Below are 21,939 nucleotides of genomic sequence, written 5' to 3' on the forward strand. Positions count from 1 at the left end.
TATGGGTAAAGCAGCTCATTGTTATCGTTTGCCTATCATAAGGCAGAATATATATATCACAGAAACTAGCTTTCCCTGAAATTAAATGCAGACCTTCAGGCAAATTTATTTGGCCACTAAATGTAAATCTTAGGAAAAACACGATCCCTAATGAAAAAAGTGCAAATATGAGAAAAAAATTGTTTGTTTTCTGACCCCTCAGTATCCTGTTTTATACAGTGAGAGATACTGGAAGAGGCGAACTACACTTTTTCTTCACACGTGAAATATATTAAAACAGAAGTGTCCCAGCAGAACTAAACCAGATACCTTTTGTTTTATTTCTTGACAGCATCTTGCAGAAGCCACTATAACACCTTCGTTTACTCTATTTAGAACACAGTAACAACTTCATAACCAGCACATCATTCCAGACAGCAACTTGCCATTACTATGATTTCACCGTAATAACGCAGAACTTCATTAGGTACTAGCAGAAGATAGATGACTACAACAGCACAAGGCTGGGCAGGTATATTGATACTAACTGATGCATATTAATGTGACAACATTCAAGTTCATAAAAGGGAGTAATTTACTATTGTCACTGAATAGTTCTCAGTATAAAACGTGCACTACAAAACCTGTAGAGCTTTTTTTTTTTTTTAATTATTTTTAAGACAATAAGCCTGGGCTCTTATTGTACCTACTAACTAAGAATGTATCAAAAGACATCCAAGAATTAAATCAAAAAACAGGTTCAGGTTTGGTATTTTTTAAAAATCCCAACAATTAGCAGAAGAAATACTCATTTTGGATAATATTACCTGTTTTTATCAAATACAGTCATTTGTGCTACAAATGTCTTTTCTCCATCTTCACGATTTGAAGAGTTTCTTTTTCGTCTAGCTGGAAGCTCCTCATTGACATCTGTAAATATCAAACATTGCATTCAATTATTATATAGGCACAAATTTAAATGATCAAACAGCTCCTGTGCAATTGTAAAATATCACTGGCTGCTGATTATGTCAGATGTGCCATATGAACAGCTCAATGCCAATAGAAAGAGCACTTAGCATAATGACAATCATGTTTTAGATACATTCATGCATATTTGTAGTCCAGTCGTATTACTGTCACCATAAACAATTTAGAATTTGACCTTCCTCCTTCTTCAATTGTAAAATAGTAAAAAAAAAAAAAAAAAAAAAGGAAGTTTTCAATCTGTATTAGTCTTCAAGGCTGCAACATTTGTGATATAACATTAACACCTTAATAAAATTAAAAAAAATACCTCAATAGCAATTTTTAAAAAGGTATTTATTGGCAAGTCGTTTAGTTTTGATGAGAGACCATGACCACACCTCCAGCTGAGTCAGTAGTGACCAGCATTGATGTAGGCAGTCCCAGAGACCACAGTTTCATTATTTGCCACCCCCATCACAGCATTGCCTAACACCATCACACATTAACAAAAAGCGGTGTTAAATTTTGACAAAAATAGAAACACAGCTTCTAGCTACAAACTGTATTTCGGCTATATCTTGAAAGGGTAAAAACAAGTAAAGCCAACTCAGTCACTCATCTATGACTGCCTTCTCCAAGTAGGACCTACACCACAGATCAGGACAACTGTATACATGCCTGCAAGATAAACCTCATAAAAGCCTATTTAAAGTTTGAAGTTACCAATGTTTTCATTAGTCTCGCCATTGATCAGTCCATTAAACTCTCTTCTTCCTGGGCGAGTTACTCTGAATAACAATGAGTAAGACTTCACCATATGGCTGTTGCTTGGTTCAAACTCGTTACTGGAAACCGCAAGCGACGGGAAGTTGCCTGGTTTTATTTGGCTGAGGTCTGGGTTTAAAGGCACCTGCTTTTTACCTGTAGGAACCTGTCTTATTGGACAACTGACATCCTGCAGGAAAACAAGAGAGCTAAGGTTTAGGCTTTTAGAATACAAAATTAAGACATTAAGTGTGAAAATTTGTATTACTTATGGATTGTACTTGTCCTGTCCTCTTTCTGAAAATAAGCCTTATAACAGATGTAAATTAAAGCAGAATAACAAGTCCAGGTTCTAAACGTAAAAACAGATATTTGAAAGTGTAAAGAAACCTGGCATTTTATAACCACTTCTGACAGCAGCCATCTTTCTCTAAGTGATTAAATTAACACTGACATGAAGTATTCAGAAAAACTGCAGAACAGCCATTAATGCTAATTTAATTCAGTTTACCTACAGAAATTAAATGTTTTGGTTACATATATATGTTCCAAGGGCTTCCTATCTTCTTCCAATATTACAAAGTGCACTTATGCGCTATCTGGGAGATAAAGAACCACTTACCTGGGATTTACTATATTCAGTATCTCTCAGATAGATCACGGAACACTGTGTAATATTGAAAAAACAAGGCAAGATGGCCTAAGTATGAAATTCACAGTAAAACATACTTCAAATAATCACTGGCACCTCCTCATTTTACTATACTTATCTATACAAGAACAAAATTAGCTAGAAACAACAGTAGCTCTTAAAACTATGCCATAACAGTTTAATATTCTTAGGGAAAATAGAGAATTATCACTGTAAATATTTCCCTTTTTGATTAAAAATAATAGTGTGCATTGCTGCTCCCATAGCTGTGAGGATAACTTGCAACTAGCATGAAACTAACATATCTAAAACAGCAGGTAAATTCAAAGATGCTTTTTTTGGGAAAAAAAAAAAAGATAAAAATTGATTCATAGTAGCTAAAATCTGCAGTAACTGAGATGATCAACATAAAAACATAGGTTCAGAAAAAGGAAGGAAAGAAGATTTGACAGATGACCGAGGACTTCAAAACAATTACAATTTCTTCCTTTTCATCTCTGAACCCTAAAAAGCACAGACTATTTTATGATATTGCGATTCCCCAATTTGCTTAAGCCAAAAGAATTAACAGTTTAATTATGTGATACAAAAAAAGAAGTGAAATTAGAGGTGGCCAAAATACAGAATGAGTGGATGACTTACAAGCAAGCTAAATTCAAATAAAATAAAGTGGTATGCCTTTATAAGGACTTCCAGTTATTTCTCAGGGAGCAGAGAAAAAAAAAGTACACTTGCTTCTGAAGAATCATTTACAGTCGTAATTAGAAATTGTTTTCTGTTTAATTCATAAAGACTAAATTTAACTCAACACAAACATTTCACTATTAGCTGTTTGTATAGTAATGTTAAATAGATGTTCCAGAATCAGGTACACATTTTGCTTTCATACATATTAATGGTTTGTCAAATCACTTTTACCTTTCGTTTCTTGTGGCAAACTTTCACAAGCAGTACTTCCAGGGTTACAGAATTTTGTTCATTCTCTGAGTTTTGTGATGGCTTATCTAAACAGAAAAATATTTTAAGTTCTGAAAAATTAAAAATCTCTTCAATGGTGTAAATTCATCTGCAATTACTTTCTAACCATAGCTACTTTCAGGCACAAAGACCTCCAGTCAATTCTAAGTTCAATTTTGCCCAAGCTTATGGTAAATTCCCACTTCAGAACATATCCTACTTAATTACTACTAGCAGATTAAAAACATTAGCATAATTGACATTTAACATTTAACAGTAAACTTGCTAAACCTTTGGCATTCTTTACTCTCGGTTTCTTTTCATCCTTAAAATAATTCTACCTTATTTTTCACAAAAACAGAAAAAAAAACTGCAAAAATGACCCCCTTACCTCCTAAACCTCAATTCTAGAACTAGAGGTACAAAGATGGATTGTGAAGACAACCCAGTTGCCAAAGAACAGCATACACTATACATGTGAGTGAGCACGTGTTGTGGGTAAAAACTGAAAGTGAATCTGTTGTGTAGGTTCATAAAAGAGTCCAGAGACACAGCAGGACACGATCTAGCCAAAACATTTCTATAGCAGAAGAAAAAGATATCAGTAGATTTAAGAAAAGTCACTAGTTACAGATAAGTGAAATTAGTTCCCATAGTTTTTAACTTTACTGCTTATAAACCTAGAATTTGGTTCTTATCAAAACTTAAGCTCCAGATGCTATAAGAAAAACAACAAAAAATTATACGAAGTTAAGCCTATGCCAAATAGCTGTTAAATGACTCTTGAAATAACCCAAAAAAAATTCTTATAAAATAAGACTTGGCATCACAGCCTCTTCACACTAAGTTTCCTAGAACCTGGAATTTTCAAGATGGCTACGACCAGCCGTACATCACCAATGCCAACTAAGAACTGCCTTTTAAAATAAATTTCACTGTCTAGAAAGAGAAATTTTAGTCACATGAATGGATGTTATTCTGGAAATATGCCCTCATATGGAAAAAAAAGATTAAAATATTCCATGTATGCTTAAATAGAATTTGTGGAAGAAATTCTGAAAAAGCGATCATCCAAAATTGAACAGATCTGCATGAAACTATTTCTGCTTTTTAAAGTCTTACAAATACCGTTATGGGCTTACACACATTTTGAAGTTAAATGACAAAATGACTTAAGCTTAGCCCTGTCACAAAGAATCTGACAATGAAAAACTTCTTTATGCTCACTAGGTATAAAGAGCAAAGCTTTACTATGTTAAAGAGAACTCAACCCATGCATCTTCACTTGCTTCCCTCCTGATGTTACTTTGAAGAAGCTTAACGTGCTTCAGTTGAAAGTTTCAGTAAGTCCTCTATAGGTACTAGCAATTAAAAAAACATTTTTTCAATTTTAAATATAAGATATATTAGAAATCTTTTCTTAGCAAATAAAGAAGCTCAGAAAACAAACAAAAAAGCCATCACACACTCTTCTTTCAAGAGTTTCCTAAATATTTTTCTATCCAGACAAATAGTATGCTAACTGTGCCAGCTTCATTAATTTAAATATTTTCTATATTTTATATTTACCAAAGTATACATTGTTTATGTTGGGACATTTGTTTACATGGTACAAAGAGACATCATACTCTCGCTCTCTCTTAAAGCAAACGGAGTTTTTTAAGAGCTAACAGTCCAGAAAAAATCTAAACATTTGAAAATACACAGAAGTCAAACATTTTCAAAATTCTCCTACAGCCCACCTCTACTACACAGTAAGAAAGGCAAGGCCAGTCAGCAGAAACTATGAGACAACTATCCTATCCACTAGGTTAAATTCCATGTGTGAGGAATTTACTAACATCTTCAAAATCTGATCCTTCCAGAACAGCATTTGAACTTAAGATGTATTTATTCTTATTACTTGTTGCCCCAGTAGTCCTCATTTTGTGTTGTTTTCTCATCTAAAGATCTGCAGGCAACATATAAAATGAAATTCATAAGAACAGAAACAAGATGAATATTATCCACTGAGACCAGCAGCATTCTGAAGCGGAATTCCAGAAGCAGAACTTTACAAGCCAAGATACTTGAAGAACTTTCTCAGAATGACATTAGTTTACTAAAAAAGGGATTCTGAAATCTAGACATTTGCAACTTTATCTTCCAGACATCTGACTTGAACAGATCCAGTTAAACACAAAATAGTTTGATGGAACATGACAGATTCCAGACTGAAGCATAGAACCCGTTACAAGAATTGAAGTAGCTTTTACATCCAAGGACTAAGATGTTATAGAGAATATTTTTAACTGAAAAAAATAGAAACACTGCTTAATTTTAATGGATAAACAGGTAATTTTTTTCTTTCCGGGAAAGTAAAAAGACAATGAATTTACCCATGCCTATACAGCATACAGCACGTAACTTCTGCTTTTGTTAAAGGAACAGAACCGTTCATTCTGGTCTGGGAAGTCCAGATATTCCAATTTTGAGAGGTAATGCCTTATGTGCATAAAACCCACAAATTTATTGCAAGTCACCAAGAAGCGTTTTCAGCTGCACTCTTATAATCCCCAGCATGGCCTTTTCCACATTTCTAGGCTCTACCTGATACAATTTGTTCGCATACTTCTACGTTAAATTCAAAACCTCTAAAGCTGATAATGATTTTAATTTCTGTTGTGTTTTTTTTTTTTTCCCTTTTGTTTGTAAAAGATACTTCAAATACTTCAAAGTCCTATGTCCATAAAATCTTTCTTCAGGAACTCTTTCATCAAGCTCTACTTCAAGTTTCTTCAAGTTTGAATGGATGAAGATGGAGTATTCATCAAAATCACTGTTTTGACTAAAACCCTGGAAGCGTTAGCTACTTAACTTTACAGTTACACTAACACATATTGAAAGAACAATTAAAGGTACTGTAAATAACAGGACAGAATAACAAAATTAAAATCTGCATCCAAGCAGCAGAGATTGTAACATACTGTTCACAAATTCCGCTCACAAATCTGTACTAATTTCAAAGGTGTTACACAAATTAACGGTATAATGAATGAATTTTGCAAACGTACCATTTTTATGGAAGAAACCAGTAAACGTAAGTTGCAAATGAGCAGACAAGCTAAACAGAAAAAAAAAAAGAAAGGCTATGTTAGAACAAAGAAGTATTTTCTCCTCACAGCAGCCACTCCATTCACTAATGGTCAGGACAGGCCTAACCACAACAGAGCCCATCCTTCCACCTGCTTTCAAACTGTCTGGGCACAGCATGCACTAAGGCACAGCTGTAGACCAGTCTTCTCTTTCCAGACGGATTCACTCTCTATATTCCATGACTGGGGAGGGTGGGGGGAAAAGGTAGAGGCCTAAACACTTCCGTAGAAGGGTGCTGTATGTAGAGGTGAGATCTTGCCACCACAGGCATGCAGACATTTCCTAAACCTTTGTCAACAACAGAATGATTTTTGGTAGAAATGGTCTAGAACTTCACCCTGAACTTGGTATCAAAATTTTTGTACAAGTATTTCAAGTTCACTAAGCAGAATCTTCACAACAGTGAAGCCAGAGGTATAACACATGCAAACAAAGTAATAGTTGCATCTATTTTGTTTCATAGCGCTGCAGCTTGTGGGCTAAACTATTCTGCTGATCATAGGCCCATTTTATTTCAATTTGTTAATTAGAGAACGCGTTTCAATTCAAAGCAAGTATTCACAAAACCAGAATTAAATGGGTTTCAAAAACACCCAGTATTTTTAAGGCGCACAGAATTTACAAAAAGCGTCTGTCACACTAGAACACTAGATAAGCATCTTCATCAACTTCTCAGAAAGATACCTGACATTCAAAACCTATTTTAAACACTTTCCTGAAAGCTCTGAGGTAACAAGTGTCCATGAGCATTTGAAGGATTCTGTCTACACCAACTTGCATCATTCAGCCATGTTACTCCTCCAGACCAATTCCAGATTAAAATGTGTTTTTTTTTTTTTTTTTTTTTTTTATAGTTTTGAAAGCAGAAAACCAACACAAACAAATCTATATTCTGTTTCAACTTGATCCTTATCTTTTAAGGGAGATTTGCCTATTAAGCAACCATAACATACACAGCAAAAGATAATTATGAACAATACTATTAGCAAAATGTATAAAATCTCTTGAAACACAGAATTTATAAATTTGTTTCAACCTAAATTCCATCTAGAATGGTTGCCTCTGAGGCAGACTAATTATTTGCAAACACTATGGAAAAAGAATAGCTGGTTAAGAAGAAAACCACACCACAAAAAACCCTGAATGGGTCTTCACACATTCCAGCAATTTAGGTTAGTCTTTCAACATTTGTTTTTGTCTTACAATTTCCAGAATGCTTTGTTTCTCATTATCCATTAAGTACATTAAAAAGAAGGGTTTTGGCAAATCATCTACAATCTTTCTACCTAAAAAGAACACAAAGCCAACCTGCAGGATTAAAACGGATCTTGGGCTGAATTGTGTAGATTAGAAGAAAATAATTCTGGAAGTCATTACAATGGATTGGTTTATTCCCATCATATATATCTTCACAAAAAGCTTAGGTGTTTAACTAAATCATACATAAAGAAAACAATTTTAAGAAGAAAAAAGGTCATTATCTATCACATTCAAATGTGAACATACTGTACGCTGTATTACTTCTGTGAGCAAGTTTTTCAAACTTTTTCTTGACACGTCATAGTGCTGAAATAACAGACTATGCAGACTTGCAATTTGTTTTTGCCATTGGCTAGGATAAAAATGAACTGAAATGCATCATTCCCAAGTTCAGCGCCTCTGCTGAACTTGGACTTTTACCAAATACAACACGGCAAACTCAGCAAGTTCAAACGTCAAATATTTTTTTCTGAAGTATCGTAGTAAGACCTGACAAAACGTGAGCTTTATCCAACATTTAAATAAGTGTTATATAATTAAGATGACAAAATCAATAGGTAAGTTAAATTACCATTTCACAATTATAATTCATTAAGCATTTCCCCCCCTCAGTCTAACAATTCCGTATTGAATTAAGACTTGAAATAATCCAACTACTTTTTAAAGACGGAACACTGTTACTCAGCTAGAATTATGCTAAGGTTCAGAAATGCGTGTGGTCAGATCACAAGATAAATCTCTGACTGAGCAATATTTCTCACTAGAAAATCACAAAAGGAAAACTGCAAGTCCTACTGACTTTAATAAAAACATTTTATAACTAGTTTCCCTGGTACAGCTTGAAAAGGACAACGATAAGATCTTTTAAATAATGCTAACAGTTTTTGTAAGCGTTCCCCCTCCCCCTCCCGATGAACAAAGGCAGCTACAGGAAAATACTATTACTTTATTTAAATTTCAGCACATACATATTAGTTATTAGTGATATAATCAATATCACAAAGGTTAAGACAAATACCTCTTTCAGGCTTCTACACATTTTAAGAAAGGGCACTACAAATATTAGGAGAGTTTATCCAACATTGCTTTTCTCCAAGTTTTCAGCAGAATACCTTGCTTCTAATAATTACTCTATCACCTTCATTTTGTCAATCCAAAAGCCTTTTGATTTAGCATTCCTACATGCACACAAACATATATATGCAGAACAGTACCTGTGAGATTCTTGTTCTCCCTTCATTTTCTCTACTTTTGATAACATGTCATCTACTTTGAACGTTTTCCTGTAAAGAAAAAGCAGAAAGAAATGTAGCCACTGTTCCCATATATAAAAGAAGAATCAGTCAAAACTTTGACTTGATTTTGTATTAAAAACTACCTACATATGCAATTTTAGCCTTCCATTCACAAAGCCCCTACATAAGTATCTGCAATACAGCTTCTCAAGCAGTATCAAAATAATGAAAATAGAGACCTTCCAGAAGTGATCTAACTGCTCGTAAGTGCTGTTTAACAGCATTTCAGCTTTTCTATGAATGTCTAACGGCATTTCAACTTAGCTCAAAGAAAATCTTCTTGCTTTAGCAACACTCATGACATCTAGAAACATTCAAGTTAATTCTCCAGTCATCACTACTTTAATCTTGATCAAATAACGAAAACATTATCTGAAGAAAAGTTGAAAGCCTAACGATCAAAGATTTTTTCTCCACAAATTTGCATCAGATGTACACAGTAGAAAAAGCAACAAATTTTTAAGATATTCCTAGAAATCATTCATAAGAAACAGAGGAAAAAACATGACAACAATGTCAGAGAATAACCTCTTTATAAATATTTTCTCTCTGACAATACCAGTTTGTTCATGCTCCTATGTTCAGCCTCTTTTACTAAATATATATATATCATTTAATATTATTGCTAAATGAAGCTCACTCATGAACAGAAGTTATTCTATACTTTTTAGACTAGTCTTTCAATTTCTCTTTAAAGGAAAACTAATGTTTGGACTTAGAGGCAAACAGAACTGCACAGATGAGTAATGGTACAAAAACAGTAAGGGTATCATTCTTTGCATCTTATACCTTAGAGAAATGAGATGAAAAGAAAATAATCTGTTGGCAAATACATGATTTTTTTTTTATTAAAGTGTCGGGGGGTGACCTCTATGGGGAAGCAGGAGGCATTGTTTACATTCTGACTGAACACACTGATGTCAAACATTGTCTACATTCAGCATTTAATACCTCTGAATGATTTTGTTACATGTGGCTAAATAGTAACTCTGGACCAGAAAGCCAAGTACATGTTTGCAGTCAGGTAAGAAAAATAATTCTGTGTAGTAAACAATAATTGATTCAAAGCTCTACTCTGCCTCAAGTTCAGGCAGATGACAGATTCAAGAAGTGACTCAACTACGCTGAAGTGTGGGATTATTAATATGAATCTTGCAATGCTCAGTTTTAGATACGTTAAGAACAGAGGAGTTGAAAGTTTCAGATTCTAAGGGAAAAACATCCACGCACACACTGCACAAGCTCAAAATCAGCCAGCAGTCTGCAGAACAGCAAGCAGGCACACCGATCTTTAGAGGGCTTTATTCAGACTGAAGACTTCCCTCAAAGCAGCTAGAGCAAAGTCAAGTCATGGCCAGAACAGGAGCCAGAAACCAACTAACATTTCAAGAAAGGGGGAGCTTCACAACCTTTCCTAAGGTATATCGCTGTCTAACACAGCTTGCATTTAAACTTTCTGGTTCATTAATACTCACAAATAACAATTGCATAACTTTTCCAAATGTCAAACTCAGGTTAGTCAAAAGAAAGAAACAAAAACCCTCAAAACCTTTGAGAAAAAGGTAAAAATAGCAACAACAAGAAAACACTTAAATCAGATTTGTTACCTCTGAAGTTAACTTGTATGAACACAAGGAAGTACTGACATTCCTTTAACCCAGAGAACTGTTTTTATGTTACTGTGTTCCTTACTCACGCATAAGGGGGGACAAAACTGAGTTTATAATAGCCCTTAACACCCAGGATTTTTAGGACAGCATTTACTTGGGCTACAAGTATGTGCATCTTGCACATTCCTTTCTCCACCCACTCTTACTCCAGTACAGCACAGTAATAATTAACAAAGTATTAAGAGTCACATCATAGTAGCATGCCATTACTCCAGCATTAAATAAAAAAATACGCCTTTATCCAAATACTGTACAGGAAGCAACTTTCATTAATACAGTATCATTTTTCCATCTACATCATTTCATCTAGCAAGACAGTGACACCTAAAGACAGCCCCACAGGCCGAAAATCCATTTTAATTTTCCATAAAGTATAATTTTATCAAAGAATACTGCTCAAACAATTGTTGCCTTCAATGAAACAAAACACAATGAAGACTTACAGCGTAAGTTGACACCTGCTCATTAACTTACTCCCTATACTTTAAGCATCCTGGTCATTATCAACATTTTCTCAGTCTTAAACATATAAACCAACATCAATGGATCGTTTCTTCGTAAAAATGCAATTTTACTTCCCTACCTCCAAGTGATAAATTTGTCTGGCATTTTTCTCAGACTGCTGTAGGGCTAGAGATAAAAGATGCGGAGCCATAATTACTACTGTAATAGTTAAACTGTATACATCTTGGTGATAATTTGTTTAGTTTACATATGATATCGTTTTTATCAAAATGGCCATCAAAACAATGATCGGGAATTTAAGAGCAGCAAAATTATTAAGTCTTACAGGGAAAATAAATACATTGCATACTTTGTAAAGGTTAATGTAAGCAGACTAAGAATTACACAGCTCTAGAAGATAATTATTTGCAGAGAGAACTCTGCCAAAATTTTAGCTATATCAAAGTTAGGTATGTAAAGCTTTCCAAATGTAAGCCTCAATAGGATCTTCCACTCTAGTCTGGATATTTGTTCTCTGTTAAAGCCTCACGTTGAGCAACACGTCAGGACCCTATACTTTAACAATTTCTGTTGAATGAGGAATGGCAACTAAGGCCTTGTGCACATTTGGAAGTGTTTGCCAGCATGTCTGCAAACAGACTCCTGGGGAGGTTTAGTTCAAGTCCCTCAGTCAATGTCCTAAAAACAGCCAAACAGTTTGAACTACCTTTAAGCTACAACTTCTGCCTTTTAATTCGGCAGAGAGAGACCACAGTACTGACATAGCACGGAAAGGCAGGGGGCACCCAGAGGAGAACACACTCCGTAGCAACTGTTTTGTTTTTTTCCCTCCTCAACTGTGCTGGCTTACTTCTGTTGCAGCATCACTGTGTTTTTAGAAAGAAAAACATACTCAAGTGTTTTACTTCTTCTTCCAAGACCTAATTAGCAGACTGATTTCAGTAAGCCAGTATTTTCAGAAAACTAGTGAGGGAAATCACTATTAATTTGTCTGTTATGGATGAAAACACCAAGCAACCAAAGTCACAGTTCTAGAACAGAGTATTATGGGCAGCAATAAAAATCAGTATGTTTCAAAGAGAAACTAGGCATTACTTGTGCGGCTGAATTTGAACCGGAATTTGGAACAGTGGACAACACAATGTACATGCAAAGTACCACTTCTTGTTTCCCAGCAACTACAGCAAACATTCAAAGAAACAGAATAAGATTCAGGTAAAAGAACATATGCATTTCAATCAACTATAAATTAAAATTGGTAGTAAGCAAGAACAATTTCCTGTTGCACAATTCTGGTGTAAAGCAAACAAACAATAACAGCACCTGAATGTTATTTCTTAAAATTTGGCTCTAGCCTATTTTAAAATAAGCAAACAATTCCTTTTGGTAACTTCTTTAAGAAAAATCAAGCAGCAACTTCAAGTTAAAAAAAAAAATGATCAAAGGACAGGATGAGATCAAGCAGTATACATCCTAAAGTACTTGAAGTTGTATGCTATTAATACAATTTTAAGAAAACGGCAAAAGCATTAAACAATATCTATGAGATCTGAGAATGCTAAATATATCCTGTTTTAATTAAAATCTGCAAATTCTCTTGATAGATCATTCAAAAGTTACCTCCTTAAGATACAAATATAGTTTAAACTAGAATTGTCTGCAAAAATTAGATCGTTGCTATTCCTAAGTGTTCACGATTAATTATTTTAGTCCTATAGTAATTGTTCACATGTAGTAAGAACTGAAATGTTAAAATATTTTCAGTGCTCACTCTACAAGAAATCCAAAGTATAAAAAAATGAGTTTCAGTGAGGGGGATAAAACTGAAAGGACTTTGCAGTTCTAGTAATAAATAATGTACAACTGCGACACGCACATTCCGAGATGCAATATTTATGTATTTTAAGAGCAACTGACATGCAGCTGTAGCACCTCATATGATAGGAACAAGTATTTTGCAATGTCAAAACTGAAGCCCATTTCTCAGATACATCCAGCTCAAAACAACCTTTTTAAAGCCTCTGCTGGATTTTTTTTTTTTTTGTAAAATGCTATAAATTAAATCATTTTTCAGTTAATATAATTACAGAAAAGAGTACTGGTTCTTTCTAAGACTGATTAACAAAACCAAAATAGAAGTGTTTGTTGTTTATTTTTTTGTTTGATTTTCTAAATAAGTGGTTAAACTAACATGTTTCTTATACTTATGATTAAGCATTTCATAAGCCCAGAAGTTTTGTTTGTTTGTTTTTAAGAAGCTCTTCCCAAAACAGAAAACAAATACAGACAGTTAGGTTAGGGCTGTGCAGACAGTTTTCCATATTTGAATATTCCCAACACCAAAACAAGTCACAAGTGTAAAGTCACACACACTTAACATTCCAGAAAAGTTCCTAGGTCTCAGAAATCAACTGTAAAGTAACATATGCCTTTAAGCTCCTGAAAAAGACACAGCAATGGTTTATACACCATCTGAAGAGCAGACATCACCCTCCACTATTCATTTATTTAATCCCAAAATGTTAATGAAGTAGCAGAAGATAGTTTTCAAAAAATTATTTTACCTTCTGATATTTGTTCGGGAGTTTCTGTGGGACATGTAAGTGAGAGTTCTGTGCAAAAATATTGGCTGCAGGAAAAAAAAAATATGAAAAAGGTTAACATGCTTTAATTAAGTTTCCTACAAATCCAAAGTAAAGGAGTGATAAAAGACCAATTACTCACTGCTATGAGATTCCGTGTACGTAGAAACCTGTATATCTGTGTTGGTTCTAAGAGAAAGAAACACGTGTTATCCAACATGCTTTAAACCTCTAGAGCAACAGCCATGATGCAGTACTATCAAGCTTAACATGTTGGTTGATTGTTTTAAACAACTGTCACAAAAGTCAGTTTAAGTGAAGCACCGTGATGTCTAAATAACCCTAAGTTAATAAGTCAAAGGTTATTCCATCTATTGTACAGCACAAAGCAACTTCTTGTTTAAGGTAGCATAAACTGGTCACGACAACCCTGACAACTATGCTCGTTTTTCACAAAATATGCTTCTTACAGGCTTTGCATTAGAGAGGGGCAGAAAAAATACCTCAATGTATTACAATTTGTAGTTGAACAGGTAAATTTTCTTCACCGAGTTAATGAACGTGTCTGGTACAAGACCAAAAGAGTACACTAAATTTACAGAGTCAGGCAATTTATGATTCGATTGTTTTATCCTTCTGGAAAGTACCAAGGTCACTTGCACGAGGTACCAAAACAGAAATAGGCAGTGACAGTTGACTACGACACAGCACAGATCATTTAAGCTGGAAAATTCATTTCCAAAATCTCTTGTACTCTTGGGACCAGAAAAATGTTGATTCTGCTACAGTAACTACTGTTTCAAAGTGCAAACTGATGGAAGATAATAGAGCTCTGCTCGATACTGACATGAAAGGGCAGCATCACTCGAAATAGGTGTAATAACCAAAGTTCAAAAGAGCGAGACATGCCTGCAGAAAAGCGGACCTTCAGTTAAGTTTTAACCAATTAAGATAAATCAGGACAAAAAGAGTTTTTGTCTGCATCAGGTTCTTTCTTAAAACAGAAATACAATACAAACTGAAAAATACCATTTTTCAGCCACCTTGATTAGGTAATATCAGCAAGAAACGTGGAAATAACTTGAGAGAACAAACAGAGAGCAAGAGATAGGGAAAATGCCTAGATGCCCGCGCTAAGGCTACTAGCGCTGCCTCAGCTTTCCACGTGAAGAAACTAAACAGCTATTTATTTCTTAACAAATATAATGTTTTTATTTGTGTATTATGGCAAAGCATTTATTTTAAATAGCTGAAAACCTTATTCTGGTTTATGGAATTTTGTGATTAGAGGTGAAAAAGGAGAGTGTTACATATTCTTCACCCATTTTTAAAGATATGACTTAAGTGTAGAAATAAACCTATGAACATAAAACCCTAAATAATTTATTATTAGAAAGGTGTGTAGGTGTTAAAGAGAAGGAAATCTTAAAAGAATCCCAGTCTATACTTTCAGAAGCCTCATGAATACCAGTAAAATTCTGCTTAATGCAAATTAAGAACTACCACCCTAATGAATTGGTGGTAATGTGACTTGAAGAATACAGATAAGAAACGTGCGCTTTAACAGAAAGTGAAAATACGTAGTCACGACTTTTAAAGAAAGATCTCAATTTTTTAGTCTCCAAAAAACTGTAATATAGTTTAGAAAGGTAGGAAAACATCAAATTATGTGACGTAATATGTAATTTAAAGACAGTGCACTGGTGTTTCAACTTCAGTTTCCCCAAGCAGAAAAATTCTGTGACACTTTTCGACCCGCAAACAGACATATGTTTCAGAAGTCCATACTGCTCAGGAAAAGCTGAAAATAAATCTTTATCTTTTTCTGCCATATGACCTCGAGAAGGGACAAAAATATTTGAGAAGAATGCAATTCAATACTATGCATGTTAGGGTTTTTTAACCCAATATTTACTTATTGCAGGTTTTCCACAGTATTCGCACCAGAGTTAGCAGCTGTGACACATTCGCGCTGTAACACGTCCCCGATCCCTACCTGCCCCCTTCTTTTCCTCCCCTTTTCTGACAGACGGGGGCACGCGAAGGGAAATTTTCCCCCCCAGCCTCCGACACCGAACACTGAGCAAACATCTTAAAACTCCCGTTTGCAACTCGCCCTGTTCGCAGCGCGCTATTATCGATCCCGCAGCTTCCTTAACGAGGCTCAGGTTGAAAGGACCCGACATTACGAGGGATTTGAGGCGACACCAAGAGCTCCAACTCTTCCCCCAGCACTGTCACCGCCCGCAGCGGGGAGGCACGAGCGGTGACAGCAGCGGTCCCGGGACCCCCCCCGCGCACTCCGCAGGGCGCTCCCGATTTTCCTCCGAGCCCCGTTAAGTTGAGGGCCGAGCCGTGCCCGTGCCTCAGCGATCCCCCAGCGTCCCCGCCGCGCCCCCGGGGGCTCCCCGCTCCTCTCCCGGGGCTGCCCGAGCTCCCTGCCCGCCCCGCAGCCCCAACCGGGGGCCGGTGGGGACGAGACAAAGAAAACCACCCGGACGGGGGGCAGGGGGCGAGCCGGAGCTCCCCGTCCCGAGGTGTGTGTGAGGGGGAAGCCCCCTCTCCCTCCGCCCCGCAGGCACCCAACCGCCCGCCCCGAGAGCCCCGCAGCCCGCCGGGGGCCGGGACCGAGGCGGGCAGCCGGGGGCTGAGGCCCCGCCGCCCCCCGGCCTCCCCCCCGCTCCCCACAGCCTCCCCCTTCCCCCCCCCACCCCCCGCCTCCTCCTCCCGCCCTTTCCGCGGCCGCCCCCCCCCCCCCCCCTCCGGTCCCCGCCGCTCCTCACTCTCGAAGGCCTGCAGAAAGAGCTCGTGGTCGGCCTGGATCTGCTCCATCTTCGGCTTCTTCACGGGGGGGAGCGCCGCCGCCGCCGCTGCCGCCGCCGAGGAGGCCGAGGAGCCGCCCGAGTAACCGCTTCCTCCGCCACCGCCGCCGCCGCCCGCCGCACCCCCGGATTTCCCGGCCGGAGCCGCCGCCGCGGCGGAGCCCACGAAGCCCCCGCCGCCTCCTCCGCCTCCTCCTCCTCCTCCACCGCCGCCTCCTCCTCCTCCGCCTCCTCCTCCGGCGGCGCCGCCGGCGGAGCCCGAGCTGGGCCCCGCGCCTCCGCCGTGCTTCTGAGGAGCCATGGGCCTGGCCCCCGGGAGCGCCCCGGGGGGACGGGGAGCGAGCGGGCCCCGGGGAGGGGGGGGGCGGCCGGGGGCGGGGGGCGAGGCGGGGGGAGGGGAAGCGCCGAGCCCCAACTCCTCCAAGTCGCCGCCGCCGCCGCTCCGCTCCTCCTCAGCGCCGCGACCAGCCGAACCCGACGGCCCGCAACGCGCCCGCCCCCGCCCTCCTCCCATTGGCTCCGAACGTGGCGCCGCACCGCCCCATTGGCCGGCGCCGGGCCCGCCCCCGCGTGACGCACGGATGGTTCTGGAAGAGTTTGGTTGGTCGGTGCGCTCCGCCGCTTGGCGCTTCTCCCCTCCCCCTCCTTTGAACTGAATTCGCGGGAAAGGGCCGCTCGCCCTCCCGGCGCGGGGCATGCTGGGTAGAGCGGGGCCGCCTCCGCCTCGCGCCCGGGGCCCGCCCCTCCGAGCCCCTCCGAACCCTGCCGAACCTCTCCGAGTCCCTCCGAACCTTGCCGAACCCTTCCGACCCCCTCCGAGCCCCGCGGTGCCCCAGCGCACCCCCCCCCAACCCCTGAGGCGAGCCGCCCGCTCCGCTGCCCCCTGCAGCCGGGCGCTGAAGGAGCCCGCTCGGCTCCCGCTCAAATCGGCGCCGGTCCTGTGGTAAAACCGGGGGCACGGCGCCGGACCCCGGGCCCCTGAGGGGAAGGGGGCGGCGGGGGCCGTCCTGAGGCGAAGCCCTCCTGAGGCGAAGCCCTCCTGACGGGCGGCGCTTCCCGCCTCTGCCCCGCGGTCCCCGCGCTCGAGGCGCCTCAGGAGTCACCGCCCGAGGGTCGCGAGCCAGCAGCGCTTCGGGGTCCCCACACGGTGCCGGCCGGGCGCATCTTGCCTCGCTCCCGGCGTTAAGGAAGCGGACATCGGAAATGTTTTAGCATCGGCATCGGGAAAATGTTTTGTCAGCCTCAGCCACGCCGTAAAACGTGCCCCACGTTATCGGCAGAGGGGGGACTCGGATCTGATGTTAGTCCTGTTATTGCTCGTTAAGAAAGTATAGGCATGTAGCCTCACACACGCACTTAGACAATTACGTGTACGTTTTTTATAGTTCATTTATTTTCTGATACCCAAAACGTGTATTTTTTGATCGCCTCTTGTTTTTTGTCTGCTGTACCTTTCAAGATTGTTTTGGGAAGACCTTCCCTGCCCGATTATTTTTTTATGATTCTTTCTTCTTCCACATTTATCAAATATTGATGCAGTCTTCTCAGTAATTTGTTTCTCCATTATTTGTCATGCATTTTTGTAATTCATCATTGCCACCTTTTCAGACACATTATACTTTTTGTCCCTACAAAAAAAAAGTGATTATAAAAGTGATTATTAAAGTGTTTGTAAAATATTGTTATACATTTTCTCCCGTTTACCATAATCACTTTGCTTAGTATTCTAGTTTCTTGGTCTCCTGCTTCCTACTTAACTTCTCTACAGCCCATTCATTCATTATTTCTGAATGTATCTTTAATTACTTACTGGCAGCGGCATTTTGATGCACTGTATGTTTCTGAGGACCTCACATTTACTTTCTTCTCTCAGTGCCAGGGAACTTCCTGCTGATACTTTTGGTGCTTTGGGTATTGCTATTGCCAGTCTTCTGAAAGCAGAGACTAGATAGCAACAGCACACCAAATGAGGAGCATCTTCAGGTGATCGAAGGTTGATCTTGAGGTCAGTGATACCCTGTGCCAAGTGATAAAAGTAAAAAACAATTGCACAATGTGTGAAAAAGGCTTCTAAATGTTGTATAGTTGCAATTTTTTGTCTTTTGGAGTTACAACCTAAAATTTATTTCTGCTTCCTCCCTACTGTTTATAAGCCTCTGCTGCTTCTGGTGGCTCATCCTTCTAAATTTCAGAACCAGGAGGAGGAGCCAGAGGGCAATTTTCCAAACGGGAGAAGGAAAGATAATTAGGCAATTAATCTCTGGCACCGGAGTCAGATCTGCCTGTGAATAGAGGAACTAAGGATAAGACTCTAGCCTTTAGTGGAGTGGGGTAGCACAACAAATATGTGAACGTATGAGCCCTGTGGAAGTAGAGTACTGATTGCCAAATAGTAAAGCTTTGATAGTTTGAGCCTGTTTTCCTTAGTTTGTAAAAAGGACTTAATTTTTAAAAACTTGTTTGTTCAGATCTGCCCTGGGCTGTTCATCTAAACTTAGTGTAGAGTACTGTTGAGGTATGTTCTACTGAAAGAGCCTTAACAACTCTGAAATGTGTTTGGGGCTTTCTGTTGTGAGTGGCTAGAAAGAACACAGGACATAAAAGAACAGAAGTAACTTGATAATACTTAGTGCAGTTAGAAGCAAGAAAATAAATAGTCCTTTTCAAAAGGACAGTGGGACTCATCATGGTTTCTCCAGAAGAAGTGAGCTGTAGCATGAGACTGTTGTGTCCTTGTCCTGCCTGGTAATATAAAACTGGACAGACTTTATAGATGAATTTATTAAAAAAAAAAAAAAAAAAAGAGAGAGAGAGAGAGAGAGAGACTTGTTTATGTAGACCAGATTACAGAAAGAAGTTGGACATATTTATCAAACGACAGGATATCTACAATGCTAGTAAAAATGTGTTTACTAATAAAGACAAGGAGTGAAATAGAGTGAATAGACTGTACCTTACTAAATTGATATGTGCTCATAAAATCAAAAAAAGTAAAAGATGATGAAAAATAGTGTATTTATTTGCTACAAATATAGAAAATATCCTAGTATAATGCAGGAAAAAAAGACCAGTTTCAGAAGTCTAACATGATAAATGGAAGAAACAATCATTTGCAAGCAAGGGTTGCTATTGGAACAAATTCCTGGTAGTGAAAGCAGAAATAGTTGGCAGAGTGTTTTTACGATATGTCAGATTTTATGGCTCAAGATGGCCAATCCATTCTTGTTTTCATGTACTGTTACTGGGATTTGCATTTGATATCCAAAAGATCACATTTGTTTCCTGCTGATTGAAAGCATATGCTACTTCTAAATCTTTTCCCAAGCCTTATTGCAATGTACGTATTCAGCATTCCTGTCAGCCTGAAAGGCTAAATTGCAGCAATTTTTACCTCTTCAGATATGTAGGAAAAAAAACGTGTGCAAATTCTCTACCACTTTATGACTTTTTTCTTCATTTCATAGTCACACGCTTTTCTTGGTTTGCCTGTAGTATCCCTCACCACTTAAACTTCCAGCTTCCAGTCTGCCAAATTACTGTATCTCTGCACAGGAATGTTTAACATCTAAATCATTTTTTGAAGTGGAAGTTCAATACTGGTATACCCGGAGGTTGGTCTAAGTGAAATTTCTGTCAGTATAATTATACTGTTTCCCCCACATCTATAAACATGTCTGTCTAGAAATTGTTAGTAATTAAAAGAAATAGGGGCTGTGTGAGCCCTTCAAAAGTATCACTAAAGCAAATTCACATATACAAAGTTACTATTACATATCTAATAGTTTAGGTTGTCTTGTCTTCTGACAACTTAAATTTAGATTTGAAACACAAGAATAGTGCTTACTGCATGAATATAACCTCATGGTCCATCCCTAACGATTTGCTTACTGATTCAAGCCATCACGTAAGCTGCTGTCAGTATTTATTAGGGAGTGATACGATACATGTATATTGGTAAGGAACTGAAATTTGCTATGCAGAGTGTTGCTGAGATTAACAAAGCCAAAGTGAGTGTTTTGGGTAGCTGTGCTTTTTTATTTTGGCCTCAAGCTAATCATGAGTATCCCACGTGAGAAGTGAGAATGCACAAATGCTGTAGAATGAAGACAAAACCAAATATTTCATGCATAGGAGGGAGGTGTAGGTCCAGCTGCTGTATCAGTGTACTCCAAACACGGGTCAGTTTCACTGACATACCTTTCTTTCCCTTAAGTGAATAAATTTCACTAGATATTGGGTTTTCATCTGTAGTAGTTATTAATTCATTTGTCAGCTCTTGTTCTTTATTTTCAGCCTGATTCAACTTTGATCAGCAGTATCAGGCCATGAAAATTATTAGGTAAGCTAATCTTCCCAATGTACTCGGGAAGCAAAAGTCAACTCCCACTTTGTGCTTTCCCAGTCTCTTGTAAACAGAGGCTGCATAATATTTCAGCTTGAGCAAGGGAGTTGCTGCAGCTTTGGTGTGAGAGTAGGTAGGTGGAGTACTAAGTATATTTAGGGTGGCGGGATCATATTGCAGTTGGGGTGGTAGCTCTCAGTTTCAGTTTGCTTTCCTGCATGTTAATGTGTAGTGCTGCCTTGTTTTTATAAAGCAGGAAACTAAGAGAAGAGCAAATGACCTTTACGGTAAGGGATCAACTGTACTGAAGCATGGCATAAGGAAGAAGTAAGATCTTACCCAGCAACCCAAGGATTCTGATGTATAGCTATGAAAGCACTCTGCGTGCAAGATTGACAGAGCGGCCACTTGTAGTTCTCATTCACGTGTTTGGCTGGGGACTGCTTTTGTACAGAGCTGTTCAAATGTATGCCAGGAGCACAGTGCTCAGGCAACTTGGCCCTCAGGGAATCTTAATGCACCCAGAATGCACAGCTTGCAGTCAGCAGGTTGCTTATGTGTCTTGAGTTATTGAAGAGAGTGAAAAGTGAATGCACAGGTTTCACACCAATAGGGTACTTATCTTTTGAATTGCATTGTGAACAACAAATGATAATTATTAGTCATTATTGCTAAGTAGAAATGTATGCTCAGGACTTCCTTTTTGTAGTTCTCTCAGTGGTATTTTAACAGTTTAATAGTTGTCATGAGGCTTCTACAGTGAAGTCTATTTCCTGATTCTCAGTTAATTATTTAGTTTTGCTTTGCTTGGTGGCTTGCTAGTAGTAATGTTTTTCTTTAGTGTTTAGATAGTGGACTAAAACTACCATACTTGTTTCAAAAGCATTGTGGAAAGCGTAAGTCCAGTTTATTGTGTTGCCCTAGAAAGGAAGGGTATCTCTTAAAATGATTTAACTCTAATTATTTAACTTTAAGCCAAGTAATCTACTAACAATAAAAGTATTCATTACTGAAAACTACATCTCACACAATGAACTAAAAAACGT

General features: G+C 38.8%; 1 protein-coding gene across 2 annotated transcripts in view; it reads right to left on the bottom strand.

The window, feature by feature from the left end:
* Positions 1–17,198, bottom strand: part of SUZ12 (SUZ12 polycomb repressive complex 2 subunit) — a 26,896-nt gene extending 9,698 nt beyond the window's left edge. Inside the window, exons 1-9 of one of the 2 annotated variants that reach the window (XM_084491921.1) lie at positions 16,513–17,198; positions 13,872–13,918; positions 13,712–13,776; positions 8,932–9,000; positions 6,376–6,425; positions 3,284–3,369; positions 2,336–2,380; positions 1,672–1,903; positions 807–909 (exon numbers count right to left, since the gene is read on the bottom strand). In XM_084491921.1, the coding sequence (XP_084348047.1) occupies positions 807–909; positions 1,672–1,903; positions 2,336–2,380; positions 3,284–3,369; positions 6,376–6,425; positions 8,932–9,000; positions 13,712–13,776; positions 13,872–13,918; positions 16,513–17,065 (1,250 nt within the window). In that variant the 5' untranslated portion in view covers positions 17,066–17,198. The remainder of the gene's footprint in view (positions 1–806; positions 910–1,671; positions 1,904–2,335; positions 2,381–3,283; positions 3,370–6,375; positions 6,426–8,931; positions 9,001–13,711; positions 13,777–13,871; positions 13,919–16,512) is intronic. The other variant, XM_084491922.1, reaches the window with a different exon arrangement.
* Positions 17,199–21,939: the final 4,741 nt, after the last annotated feature.

Source organism: Aythya ferina (assembly GCF_964211825.1).
Source record: "Aythya ferina genome assembly, chromosome: 18".
Taxonomy (NCBI): domain Eukaryota; kingdom Metazoa; phylum Chordata; class Aves; order Anseriformes; family Anatidae; genus Aythya; species Aythya ferina.